This window comes from Corvus moneduloides, chromosome 4, assembly GCF_009650955.1.
Source record: "Corvus moneduloides isolate bCorMon1 chromosome 4, bCorMon1.pri, whole genome shotgun sequence".
NCBI lineage: Eukaryota > Metazoa > Chordata > Aves > Passeriformes > Corvidae > Corvus > Corvus moneduloides.
This window is the reverse complement of record NC_045479.1, coordinates 62,935,889-62,950,913: the sequence shown is the minus strand read 5'-3', so window position 1 is coordinate 62,950,913 and position 15,025 is coordinate 62,935,889. Positions and strand designations below refer to the sequence as shown.

The 15,025-nt window shown below is 37.4% G+C and overlaps 1 protein-coding gene across 3 annotated transcripts in view; it reads right to left on the bottom strand.

Moving 5' to 3' along the window:
• The window catches only part of PHTF2 (putative homeodomain transcription factor 2), a 62,537-nt gene that overhangs the window by 38,050 nt on the left and 9,462 nt on the right, over positions 1-15,025 (bottom strand). For 2 of the 3 annotated variants that reach the window (XM_032106079.1, XM_032106081.1), the window contains exon 2: positions 10,098-10,174. In XM_032106079.1, coding sequence (XP_031961970.1) covers positions 10,098-10,142 — 45 coding nt within the window. In that variant the 5' untranslated portion in view covers positions 10,143-10,174. Of the gene's footprint in view, positions 1-10,097; positions 10,176-15,025 lie in introns of those variants that run through there. The other variant, XM_032106082.1, reaches the window with a different exon arrangement.

The following is a 15,025-nucleotide window of genomic DNA, read 5'->3' as shown; positions in this document are numbered from 1 at the left end:
AGGAAGTTTAACAGCTAACTCCACCCGGATAACAGCCAGCAATTAAAAAGTCAATATATTGAATAACCACTCCACCCAGGCATTTATAGCTAATTGTTCTGGCTTTTCCTCTAAATACATATCAAATGAAATTTCAGACCTTCCTGGTTTTCATTAAATTTGCTAAGAGCCACAAGTGAAATTTTTGTGCTGCATAATACTGTGTCCTCCCCTCCCCATACCCCAAAAAAATTCTTTCTACTAGGACAGAAAAGGGAATGCAGATCTGTGTCACTCTGTTATGCATGAACCAAACGCAGAAGGAAGCCTTTGTGCCAATAAAGCTGCAAAGCAAACTCCATTCGTAATTCCATTCATAGCTGAAACTGGTATAGAGTTGAAAGTCTTTAAAAGTGTTCTTCTTTTAGACAAGTAACAGACCATTAGTTAAAGGAATTCTGGGAAACACAGATCCCAGAAGACATCTGAGGCAAGGAGGTTGACTGATTTAAAATCTTAATTATATTTTCCTACAAATACTTCTTTTTCCTCTTTAGGCAGCAGCTTCCATCTCCACAAAAAGACAAGAAGCAGGGATTTCGCCATTCACTTTTCTTTTTTAACGTTGCTCCATAAAGCAACTCTTCCAGCAGGAGGTAAAATAAGAGAACTACTTTAAGGACAGGGTCCTTTACAACTGTTTTATGGGAGCAGCGGACCTGTCCAACCACCTCTGATCAACTTTAGTTATTGAAATCTTAGCACAGGACTATTCAACAAAGCATACTGGTGTGAACTGAAAGGAGTGAAAGAGATAATTACAGACAGCCAGTACATTACAGTGTCTCACATTTTTTTCGTTGTTGTTTGGGGTTTCTTTTTTAGTCTACCTGGTATCACCTCTTTGTGTTTTAACAAAGTTTAAGGAGCACTTCAGGGAGCAGGTGTCCATGCCACTAAGCACATCAAATTCCAACCTGATACTCAACTTCCCTTCTCGCCATCTGCATAAGCATCCCTCCACACTTCTCTTCCAAATGTAGCAGAAGAAAGTACGCGAAAACAAAGGCATCATTATAAAGTAGCATGCTTTTTCCAAGATACTGGAACACTTCATTTCCCACATTAAACAAAAATAGGAAGAACTAGTGTTACTGAAAGAAGGCAAGTAAAAAACACAGGCATTAATTTTTTTTTTCTCTCCTTTATGTCAGGAAATTTAGAGTTTGTGAAGTGTGTCTTGCAGAATTCATTGAAAGGTACATTTTCATTTACAACAAACTAAATTATAACATATAATTATTACCAGAGATACTAGGCATGTGTATGAATTAAAATCAAGAACATAATTTGTGAATGAATTGAAGAATGTAAGTTAATACTAGCAAACCTTCCTAGTTTTAAATTATTGAGAGCACCAGCCAATTCCAGCTTCAAAGAGTTTGGATTTACAAGTATTTGCATTTGAATTAAGTTTTATGTTAAATCTAATGTAAATCTAAAACAAATGTAGGCTCTTGGCTATTCATGTATTTCCTTACAATTCCACATACCTGAAGGACATGGAAAGAAGTCTAGCACCTAGTCTAGCACCAAAGAAATTAGGCTCTAAAGGCAAGTAAAAGGAAGGAATAACCTTCCAGAGATAAGATCAGGTTGGAACCTGAATAATTTAAATATACACAACTTCATCAAAGCAAGGTCTCCCTCAATATGCAACTGTCCCAGGGCTCCTCAAGCAGGCGTTCAAGCTCCCTTGGCTGGAGCTATTCTGCCAACAGGAACGCCCTGACCAACTCCAGTACCCATTTACTACTCCTGAACCCACCAGCTGCTCCTGGAGTCTCATCCCTCACAGCTGCAAGTTCTGCATTATCCTTCAGAGAAAATTTAAAGTACAAAACATAGAAGTCAAAAAAATTGTCCCATTTTTAAGTACACAACTGTAAGAAATGTTCTTAAAATCTCTTCAAGACTTAGTGCAAGGCTGCTTGTGTAACAGCTCATCACCGATATTTTCAATCCATCAGTCCAGCCTACAACTGGCAATAAACTTTTTTTAAAGCAAACTATAAAACACAATATCCCAATTTTGAATTGATTTCACACAGAAATTTATTCTATACTTAATTTATGAAATATCTAATCTAAAATTGTATTCTACAGCATTTTTTTATTTGTTATGACTTGGAAGAAAATAAATTAACAAGAAGTTAGATAACAAGCCTAACACCTCATTTTGAAATGTAACTTTTATCACCAAGCATCAACACAGCCCTGCTGTAGGAAACTTGTCAGTAACATGCTACAGATATTAAAAATGGTGGTATAACCTATCTGTAACAGAAGTAGATAAACTAGTAGATGTTATTTTACACACACTTAGTTTAAATCATGCATCCCAGGCCTCCTCAATGCCAAGATTTTATCCAGTCTATCCAACTCAGTTACCTTTAGAACACTCAGTTCACAAGAGCCCACACCTCAATAAATACCAAGTAAAGAAAGATGACTGGGATTCCTGTTCCTTTATGCATTTGCAGAATTAGCAACCCATTCTTCAAGCAACTATAAAAATTTTCAGTATATAAGGGGATTTAAATGACTGAAAACTGCAGCCACTCTTTCACAATGGGAGAAGCAGGTGCTTAACATCCCTAAATTAACAAGGTGTAATAAACTTTCGAATAGATTTTCCTTGAAAAAAAGTTTCCTCATAAGTAATTAATTAAAAAAAAAAACTAACTTGTATGTGAACCTGGCATGGGAAAATTATGCTATTACAATTACACATTTGGTAAACTCAATAAAGCTAGCTCTTTACTGAAAGATTAAATAATTTTGAGATCTTTTTTAAGCGCAGACTCCTCATAAAGTTTTCTGGGTTTAAGTGCAACTCTTGCAATTATCTAAAATAGATGGACTTATTCTTTCCCAATCAAATATGTCAGGAAGCATTTGATCAAATTTCTTTGTACATCTAAAATTTGGCATCTCTACAGTTTGGTTGTATAACAGCAACAGCAATTAGCCTAAGTAAATGCTTAAGCTATTGAAACCACAGCAATTTTTACTTCAAAGCACAGTGGAAAGAGCTTTAGCACTGCTTAGTGCTTCTTCCCAGTGCCTTTCTCATAACAAGCCATGCGTACGTCAAGACTGAATTTGAGCTTTGTGAATGACACTGATATTCACTTTAAGCTAATGTAGTGATGGTATCCTCCTGTAGCCCAATACCTGCAAGGCCCTTCTGATTCTAATGGAATTGATCAATATTTCAAGAGGCATTTATAAATTTATGACCATGCAGACTAGCAAAGATTACAATCCTAGGAATACATAGGATTTCCTGTTGGATCTTAAAACTTTAATGTTTATCAATAATGAAATTTGTGTGCTAAACTTTGCTCTTTAAAACCTCTAAACACTTTTAAAAGCCATATCACAATAGTATTACAAATCCAAAAGATGTAAGATCTAGAGCCTGGTAAATAAATAACCAAGTTGCTTCCTCAGACAGTCTGACACTTTATTGAAATATTTAGTGCTAAAATATTAGCCAATATGCTTTATTAACTTTTACAGTCCAACATTTTAAAAATATCTACATGATTTTCTGTATCAATTTTAGTATTAAAATACCAATATATAGATAATTTCTTACAGGCAATATCATTAATTTTCACAAAATGTCTCATTTTCTCAAAACTTAGAACAGGATTACTAAAAATTATTTTAAACTCCAGTTTATTTCTTGCATGAACTAATCCCCATTGCAGCAAAGGTAGTAGCTCAGCAGTATAATTATCTCTGTTGGAATAGATTTCTGGTCTTAGGACAGGGTTTTTTTTCAGGATGTTTTTCATTTTCAAAGGTGGTAGGTTTTTTTCAATTTTGTTTATGGTGGATACATGGACTGGACAAGCTAAACTAAGACAAACTTAGCCAATAAACCATAGAAATCACTATATGGTAGTTGTACACTGTCTGTTAACAGCAAAGAGTTAACTTTTAGTCAAACGGAGAACAACAGTGAAGAGATTAAGGTTCTATATCCTAAGGTACAGAGCTTTGAATTTGTAACTGCTGAATTTGTTACTTCTGATTTAAAAAAATCCATGATTCCCCTCCCTTCTCCCTGTTTGGTGCCAGAGGGAGGCTGAAACCAGCTATTTAGAGTAAAATTAAGCAAGGAATTCAAAACTTTAGTAAGACTTATTTAGTCTAAACTGTTTGAATTGCCAACTAACGACCTAGTTAAATTCTGCCAATAACTGCAACAGCACTGTATTTACAGCCATTTCACTGAACAATAATTTTACCAAGGCTTACTTCAGAGATACCATCCCTTTCAGAGTCCAATAATAGCTAGTTAAGCATTTATCAACTACATACTAATAGTTTTTCTGAATTATTCTTTACAGATTAACTCTTCTTAACATCCATCAGTCGTACTTATCTATTGCCTTGAGTAATGGTTTATAAATTTTAGCATATCTACAAAAAACACAAATCATCTTTTTTCATCACACAATTAAACATGAAGAAAAACTATATACAGAAGAACAGCTAGAAACAGTTTGCAGGTTAAACTAAATGAGAGTACAGGAATAACCAAAGCTGGACAGAGCACCCAAGATGCTGAGATGAGGCCGATCAGAGCAATTCCCTTCCTAGGTCCACTGGCTACGCTACTGCTAACAATGCCCAGCTATTCTACAAGTGTTAACAATTTAGACCTGTGCAACACTTCCTTTCTTCTTCTTAATGAAAATGTACTTGCACAAAATGAAACAGTCTCAAGATGTAACTGCAAAAAGAAAACCACTCTGACAGTCTCATTACTCAGTATAATTCCCTGAAGACCTCTAAAAATCCAGTAACTTTAGCAGTGCTGCAACTACGATTTTGGAACAGCATTGTCCTTATGTCCCTGATCATTTCCACTTCCCATAGCACACTTTCCTTGCTGCCCCTGCATTTGTCTGGGTGGCTGAAAGATCAGTCAGATCACTCAGTAAGAGAAAAGAAAATGTTAGGCTGTAATTCCACAAGGCCTAATTAAACAATTTAAGAACCAAAGAACTCTTCTCAAGACAGAGGGATTTCATCTCATTGCTCCCCTGCCATTAGATGGTTCATCTCCTTGTAGACTCATAGCCTCAGTTTTAGCTGGATGAGTTTCCTAACCAAATTGACTAAATAAATGCATGAAAGTCTGTGGGAAGGTCAAGCAGGCATGGGAGCCTACAGGCAGGCAAAATGCAAGCCTGCTTCAGCCACAGCCCCAGTTGAGGGATCTTTTGCACAAGATTCAGAAACCAGTTTTGCCTCACCAAACAAGACACCGAAGGCAAACCCCCATTAGGTCAGGCAACTACTTGAGTACCAAATGTGGAAGGAAACTATCTGAACACACATTTTCTTCCTCAGTGCTCTGACAAATGACACCTCCAACAAAACTTGTCAAGTTTTGGCACTTGAAGGCAGGCATTTTTAAAGCAATGCAGTTTCAGCACCCAAAGTTTTAGGTGAGATAGCAATACAGCCTGTCCATTTGGCAAAAAGTGCCTTTGGTGCCAGGATCAGTAATGCATCATGTGAATTCAGTGCAAAAAAGGAAGTCAGGTGGTTTCAAGGTAAGATATAATTTTCATTTTATTTTGCCCTTTATTAACTTAATAGAGGAACCAGGCTAGGAAAGTTAAAGCACTGACAGAGTTAAACTTGGGAGGGACCTCAAGGGCAAGACAAGCAAGCTTCTACAGGTTTGTTGATGACAGAAGGAATGCTAGGAAAAATGTGGGCCCTCTGTGGAAGGAGAGCTGGTTACCAGAGACATGGAAAGTTGAGGTAGTACTCAGATGTTTTTGCCTCGGCCTTCACTAGCAAGTGCTCCAGGTTGCAACATGCTCTAGTGGGAGGTGTCCCCGCCCATGGTGGGGTGGTTGGAACATGAGTTTTCAGGTCCCTTCCAACCCGGGCCATCCTATGAATCTAAACAGACAAGAATAATCTTGGACTAATGAGCTGCAAAAACACTGAATATTAAGATCTTAAAGCAATGCCATTAGAACTCTAATTTTGCCCTTTAAAACCATGAGAGAGAAAACATCTCTTTTGTTTTATTGTGCCCTTTAACAGCTGTACCCAAGGGATACCCAAAACAGCAGAAAGCTGCATTGGCAAAGTTAACTGATACACAATCAGGTGCAGGATTCAGCTTCAATTCATTAAGTTCCATTCTGCCTTCCCCTACAACCATCCCAAAGAGAAGGAACAACATAATTGTACAAAACTGTTGGTAATATTGCAGGAGAGAGTTTCCCATTTTAGCAGCAAGGCTTCCGTAAGGACTGAAAATCAGAAAGTCGTTAAGGTAAATTTACATGTATTCTCCAAACTGGAAACCAGACCAAAAATTCCATCTATTATTACCTGTAAAACTTGAAAGTATGATAAGAAATTAATGCAAGAAGTTACAAGCAATAGAAGAAGTGCTTTAAATTATTCATAACTTTATTATTTTTAACATCAGTTGCTGTTACTGAGGCAATACTTCAAGTACACATATACTATCAGTGTCATACAAAAGTTATGCCACCAGACACTGAAATTGTTTACAATATATGTGGGGTGTCAGATTTTTTCACAGGAAATAAACACTATGATGCCTTTCTCCATAAAATTAATCAATTACCAAGCTGAAGCAAATTCAGTATTGTGGTACGTACTCATAATCCTAAGGACGTTAACCAACATGGTGCATCTATGTGAGCAGCAGCTCGGTAGCTGTCTGGAACCCTTCCAGAGATCAGTGCAGACACTCCTGCCACTCCCTTTCATTGCAAGAACCAGGGCAGCTTCAAGGGCTGAAAACAAGCCAGACCAACCCTGTGTCACGCAGGAGTATCTCAGCACTGTACTCCCTAGTGCATCAAGAAACACAGCAGAGGTTTCATTTATTTTACTTTCTACAGAGCCAACCTGTATCTAGCAGATTTCATGCCTTGAAAAAGTATTTGTCCTGGCTGGGAAATGCAAGCAATCACTGGATGCACTAAAACTCTGTGCAGTCTTGTATCTCAAATAACAAGCTGCTGTAATACCACTCTGAAATCTTACAATCCAGCTTACAATAATTCAGAATTGATTACTGTATTTTTACAAGACAGTAATAGGAGCTCCAAAAGCAGAGCAAATCTATTGTCAAAACAGAAAAACATGTTTACATAATAAAAGGTCTGACCTTTTAAACAATTAAGGGTATTACTAAATCATCCTGGTGTAAGGAGCTCAATTTCAGACAATAGTATGAGTCATGAGCAAACTTGCTGTTTGCAAAACTTGCCTAAAGTAGGGTTGGAAGAGCTCAATTGCTTAACTCTTTCCATTGAAGAGATATAAAAATGTCTCATTTGAGAAACCAACAGACCTTTGAAACTCAGTAGAGAGACACATAAATATATAAAAAAATACACTGAAATTGAAAACTAAGACAAGGAGCAAGTTACCTGCTCAGTATTTCTTACACAGCTTCAACCTACTCAAATATTTCTTAGTCATATATGACCAGAAATACCAGAAGTTCTAAACGTTCTTTTCAAGGCATTCATACACCATTTTATTAATCTGAAAACAACTCCCCAAAACAACAGCTTTTCTCATTTTATCAGAGAGGCAAGTCATATCAATTTGATCAATACTGACTGCAACCCTGGTTCTCTCTTGCCTCAGAAACAAACTTCTACTGCCAGAATGTGCTACGTTTTGATCCCTCCACACTTTCAGTTCCAGTTATAGCTGTGATCTAGTCAGTGGGACAACTCTGACAACTACAATAAAAACCAAAACTAAAATTTAAAACTGCAAGCAGCCAAGAGGTCACAGAGTCCAGTATCTTGCCATCATAAGCAAGCATATAAAAAAATGTATCAGAAAGGATAAAAAAAAAAAAAGTCTGGTATCAACTAAACACCAGCACAACAGTTTCTGTTCCCTAAATTGAAATCTTTGGTCTAAACAACAAATCCATGGGGAAAAAATAAGTGTGCTGTGTAATAGATTTAAGCAAATAAATAAACAAGCAAAATCAAGGGCATAGGTGAAAGAGTCTAGATACTCCCAGGAGCAGATCACAGCACACTACAAAGTCAGAAAGCTCTTTTGGGGTTATCAGCCGGATCCAGGAGAACTCATGTGGTACCTAAGAAATTACAGGCTAATTGACATGAACATCTGCAGGAGATGCAACTTTTCTGCAATACAGCCATTTGTCTCAAAACATTACACTTTCTCATACTAAAGCAGCATAACTTGCTCATTTGGCAGACTCCAGTTCACATGTGGATTGCAGCTAAATTTTGTTCACACCAGGGAGAAGACCAACATCTGGTTTATACATGATCTTATCCCTCCTGAAGACAGCTCAGTCTTTCCAGAAATAACAGAAGTCACCTCACCATAACTCCTTGCCACAAAGGTACTGTGCAATTCCTGGCTGAGCAGACCTCTGTAAAAGCCTACAGAGATTCACAACAGAAATGTTGATTTTACTATGAATGAAAAAAATGCAAACACGTGAAATCACTGGAAAAAATGACAGAACAGGGGTTAAAAGAATGACCTGTACTGATAACAAGTAATCCTGTTAGGAGCAGTCTCCTGGGAAAAGTAAAATTGAGGAATGGGTTGTTTATATCAAGACCAGAAGGCCTGTCCTCTGTAAGATCACACTACAGTGACTCATCAGCAGGAGATCCTGCCTTCCTAACTTCCTGCCTTTCCCTCCTCCTAATCCATCAGGAGGATGGAAAGATGGAGCACATCAAATGTGGCATTCCTTTTACTGTATGACCAACAGGAAAACAGACATGTATTTGAAAAAAAACAAAAACAAAAACAACCAGACAACCAAACATGAACTTCATTTAAGATTTACAGAGACTGCAGGCTCTTTCTTGCATTAAAGGACCATCTATATATAAAGCTAAGCATCATGAAAGATCTGTCCAAAGAACAGTGCATCACCACCAACAAAAACAACCTCAGAGACATGATAAGGATCTGACATCCAGCATCTCTTGCACTGAACAAAGGGGATCCTGGCCAGACCAAATACAGCTTGGTGTTTGGATATCAGTATTCTGATATCACTACACAGTGAGTGACTTAAGTGCATGGGAGAATGAGTGGAAGCAGGTAAAAATCAGCATCATTTCCCCCTTCCATGAGATCCTGCACTGAATTTCATTACATTAATTCTTTTACAAGTCATCTTCCAAACCTTTAAAAAAGGACCTGAAAGCAAAAAACTGTTCAAAAACCACAGTGTACTTCCACTGTATTTTTGCAAAAGTACTCTTTATAAAGCTTGAATAAGAGAAGGGAGAGAGTACACAGTAAAAAAAAACCAAACAAAAAATTCATCATTAAACTGTGAATTATTTTCAAATTTTTTAAACATAACTTAATGATTGGTATAAATTAAGTCAGCAAAATCAATTTGCCTGCTCTTTCAACTGTGCATTTAATTCACTGTTGTAAAGACCTCAACAAAGCAGACCAGTATTGTCTTATTTCTAGAAAATAACTATTGCTTTGCTAGAAGCTAACCAGAATTTCTGTTTTGAAGACCACTGTCATTATTTGCTCAAGGACAAGATGTACCCTCTCCAAAAGACAGCTATAGGCCCAAGGAAAGCAGTAATTCACAGAAACTTATTAAACCATGGAGAACCAAGACTCTCTCTTTTGGGTACAGATTATACAGATTTTTTTGTTACTGATAGAAAATTTGTTACAATTCTTACTTTGTATTTAAATACAAGGACTCTTTTTGGTGCTATAGAAACAACATTCTCCTGTACATTAATTAACACTCTACTAATTTCTTTTTTTGCAGAGCATAGATAACCAAGGGAGTAAGGAGTTTTCAGCATAGACCAAAAGCTATTTCATTTCACTAGATACAGTCACTAAATATTTATTTACTTACAGAAGAAGAGTTTCAAGCTACTCACTCACATACAATGCTAACATGTAATGCATAAGTATTTTCTATTTGTTATATTAACACAAACACATTAAGCCACCATAAAAACAAACAGAAATCTTACCTTTTTCTGGTACCAAACTATAGCATCAGTTACTTTGGACGCCATTTATTCCACTGAATTCACAGAGTCATTTTAGGCTGTCAACAGAAAGAGACAGAACTTTACTTCCACTTCCCTACAAAGGCCAAATAGGGAATGTAAAAACACTCCCATTACCTGCAAATCACAGAACAGCTGTATTTACTTTACACATTACCTCATTTCTATTTTAGTAAGAGTTTGGGCTTTCTCCTCTAGGCAAACAAAAAACTACAAATCTGCTGCTACAGGACATCAAAAGTCTCAGTTTTGTCCATCCTGCCCAGTAAAACACAAGGCTGCACAGAGATCATCAGTCATTGCCTCACAGGAACCTCACAAGTGGTATATTACATGCAGCTTTTTCTTTTTTTTTTTTTTTTCTGATAAATCAAGCAACCTATAGCTATTAGCTCAGCACAGTATTCTGAAGTCCACGAATAATTGTTATAAAATGCAAGAAGAATTCATACGGACTATTAGATATACTTGGAGAAGAAAACAGTATCAGTGCTAGAACTTCACTAATCATAAAATTAATACCCTCATGAAAACAGTAAACCAAAACTAAGTCAAAAAGAGAAAACCAAGGAAGAATGGTATGGTTTTAATGGTAACAAATAGCAATAGCATTAGTTAATCTTTGATGCCACTGTAATTAGTTTTCAGTATGGAAAAAAAAAACTAAAAGCCAAACTTTTAGCCTACATAAAACATTTGTATCTTGAAACTAATTTTTACAGTCTTCTTCTGTGTAATCAGTCAGCCAGAATTCATTACCAAAAAAAAGAAAGAAAAACATAAAAAGCCTCTACATATATATATCTGTGTCTCTCTTGTACTGGGAAGCCCAGAACTGCACCCAGCACCCCAGTGTGGCCTCACTGATGGCAAGGACATGGTTAAGGATGTCATAAGGATGGCAGTGGCTTAGTCCCCAAACATTAAACTACTCATCAAGCATTTTCCAAGATCCATCTCGCGTAAAAATATTACACTTACTATGAGATTGTCAGTATCAACAATAGTATTACACCTTTTATCTCTTCATTTAAAGAAAGCAAGAATTATTAACCTGTAGGCAGTTTTTACTGTGAAAGGTTATTTGTGATCTACCTCTTGATTTAAGGACATTTGTTTACAGCTTTTGCACAGATAGGAAAGGCAAAGAAAAATGCAACATTCAACGAATGGAATGGAAAGCAAAACTCTACAATAGATTAAAATGAGTGTTTATATCAAAGACCTAAGCATTAGAGTAACTCATTACACTTTATTAAACAATATTAATCACCAAAAATTTCAGGCTTTGGTTTTTTTAAAACAGGAATTAACCACATGAAGTTCAACCAGGGGAAGTGCCAGATTCTGCACCCGGGACAGGGCAACCCTGACTGCATGTAAGGAGTGGTGAACAAGAGGCTGGAGAGCACCTGCATTAATGGACCTGGGGTCCTGGTCAGTGGAAAGCTGAACATGAGCCAGCAGTGCCCTGGCAGCCAGGAGGGCCAACCCTGTCCTGGGGGCATCAGGCTCAGCATCACCAGCCAGGCAAGGGAGGGATTGTCCGGGTCTGCTCTGCTCTGGGGCAGCCTCACCTCGAGTGCTGGGGCAGTTCTGGGCACCACAATATAAAAAAAACACTCAGCTATTAGAATGCATCCAGTGGAGGGCCACATAGATGGGGTTGTCCTGTGCAGGGCCAGGAGATGGACTTGATGATCCTTATGGGTCTCTTCCAACTCAGTATGATTCTATTTATTTTAAAAATGACCCTTCAAAAGACTCAGTTCTGCAACTGACATTTGTTTATTCATTCTTCTTTGATTTGTGCATGGACATACTCCTATTTTATATAGTGCATTACTTAAAAGATGTAAATAATACTGCCTTTAGTTTGGACATGCGCCATATACACTGTAGTCCAAATCTTTAACAAATGGATTGATACTATATCAGCACCTGAGAATTTCTACAAAACAATGCCATACATGTTCATGTTTCCCAAACGAACCTATTTTTGAGATTTCTAAGAGGGCAACTCCAGTATCTTTTATACAACTTCAGATAAAACTACAACCCAAGAGAAAGAAATGTCTCAGAGAGATTACTCAGTCATTGCAAATTCCAGAAATATCAGAACACTGACAATTGGTGCAACTGAGCAAGCAAACACCTCAATTTTTCCACTGTAGAAAATATCATGTAAGTCACATCGAGTCAGTTAAAGCTAGCAGCCATGGCTGTGTCAACATCTGTAACTGTTTCTGACCTATTTGCTTCTGATAATAGAGTCTGTTTTGAGGAACTATCAACTATTAAGAATTCACTGGCACAATAAATAGAAAAATACTCATATCACACAAAGCAAGGAGTCTAACAGACACTTTGATATAACCTGGCATATCACATAGGCTGGTCACCCTCCATTCTCACCCATATAAAGCTTACAATAGGACTTACTTTCTTACTTGAAAACCTCTTCAATTAAACTTAACTTTAAAAACCCTTTGCAACATTGGACTCAAAGTGACATAAAACCCTTCCCCACACACACATGGCCTCCACACACACCACCTACATCACACAGTCACAGTGAAAGCAGTTCACTGCTCACAGAGGTGCCAGTGCAGGAAGGGATCATAAAGATACTGATCACACTTGGGGCGCAGTGCAGGAAGGGGCCACGTAGATATTGATCACACACCCTTGCCTTCCCTGCCTTTATGACCTCATCTTGGAGGACCTTTAACTCCTCATTTCTCTTAAATAACATCCCTCTCACATACAATACACTACTTCCTACCACCATAATAACAGGATGAGAAAAAGGTTGGAATAACTCATTATCAGCACTAAAAAACTCCTGAACCCAGACAGAAACCTTTCCCTCAACCGCTACATTAACTTGATGTCTTTCTCCAAGGTCAATGACTTTTCAGGAAACCAAATATTAACTCATGAATCCCAGACTTCGAACTGTGTCAAATATGGCCAAAATTGGATCAGCCATTTTAAAGGCAGTAACATTTGTTTGCAAATGTTTGCTTTTCAATTCACTCAAAAATCCTTTGCCTCAAGAAAGAATTACCTCACAAAACTATAAACCAAATATAAAGAAGTAGTTTTATCTGATTTCTATCAACAAACCTGTTATTTAGATTATCCATGGTTTTCATATTTTTAAGAAACTATCTGCATTAAATCCTCCATAGAATCTATTTTGGTGGCATTTTTGCATACACAAATATAAAGATGATGCTTACAAAAGTAAATATGACAAAATCACGGGATGGATGTCTTAAAACACAGTTCAGTGTGCCAAGTAAAAATATCTCTACTAGGAAATATCACATGCTTTCTTCAAGAGCTATACAACCATTTCTGAGACAGCACAGTAATGAAAGGTAAAAAAGGTTTACTTAATTATTTCTGTACACTGTTTCTGCTTGCAGGGACTGGGATTTGTCTGTGGTTTGGTTTTTAGTTTTTCTTTTGGTTTTGGAGGGTTTAAGGGGGTGAGATGAAACATTATGAGTTTAATAGACTCAGCCTGAAGCTAGCTTATCTGGGTGAGGGAGGGATGGAAACATTCAAGGCACTTCAGCTGCAGCCCTGGTTCTATCTGCCCACAGCTCACTGAACACCTTAGACTGGAGACTAAATATTTTAGCAATTTCAGAACTCTGCATATTCATTACAAGTTACCCTGTCGTTTGTGTCTGTCATTCATTGTTCCAACTGATCCTGAAGTTGGACTGTACAAGCCAGGCTCTAAAAGCACATCAGCATCAACTGGGTAAAAGTGAACAAGTGAAAACAGCTCACAGACAAACACAAGCACGACAGAGCAGTGCCTGTTCTTCTGCCTGGTTCTCCCCTCATCCCTTCTGGACCCAACCTTCTGTTCCATGTTCTGTGTCAAATACCTGCATCTAGGACAGGGACCAGCTTTAGCACTTTGCTGTACAATGTCCTGTGCACAGTAACTACAGCAAGATTAAGTTAGTCTTAACTAGTTGAAGACCTAAGAGCAACATAGAAAAAACCTCCCAACTTCAGAGATTAGACAGAGCATTCAAATATAAAAGCTGGATCACAGCACCTCTGTAACATTCAATGGAGCTTTTGTTACATTTCCACCAAACAGTTAATGCTATGAATAATAAGCAATATTTTTTTAAACAAAATTCATTACTTCCTTAAAGCTAAATAGAGAGGACTATCTAGTTTTGGTGATCCCTGTCCAGAGGTGAGGTTTCTTAGCTATTTCCCAGTTCAGGGCAGAATCATATTATACAGTACACCTTGCAATCAAATTAACATTTTCTCAAAAGCCACAGAAATCTATATTTAGATGTCTTCAGGTAGCTAAGTACTCATTCCAGCCCCGCAGTACTGCAGTGCTTATTGAGTAAGATCGGATTTAAATAAATTCAAAGATATTTAGAAATCTTACCCATATCCACAAGGCTTTGGTGACCCTACTCAGACATAATTGTATATATTTCTAAATGACAGTCTAAAGTAACCTGAACTCTGAAAGAAGTTCAGAATAAAATTGTGCTCCTCCATAGTGACAAAGAAAAAAAAATGAAAAAAAAATTTTTTTTTTGAGGACTATACAATTCTAAGCAGCGTCAACTAGCAAAAGGACATAATTAAAAGTATGACACAAGCAAGGACACACAGGTAAATAGTGGTTTTCCTTGCCTGTAAACACTGTGAATCACTAAATATTTCATACGGCAATCCCAGCCTGAGTGGTCAGGATGCCACCCAGCTGTTGAGTCAAGACTTGAGTGTCCTTCTCAACTCATCATGACCGTAGACTGATGAAGCAATGAAGTTGCATGTTCACCATACATCACCAGAAGTAAAACTGCAAAATTTAGGTTGCGTTTGTCTCA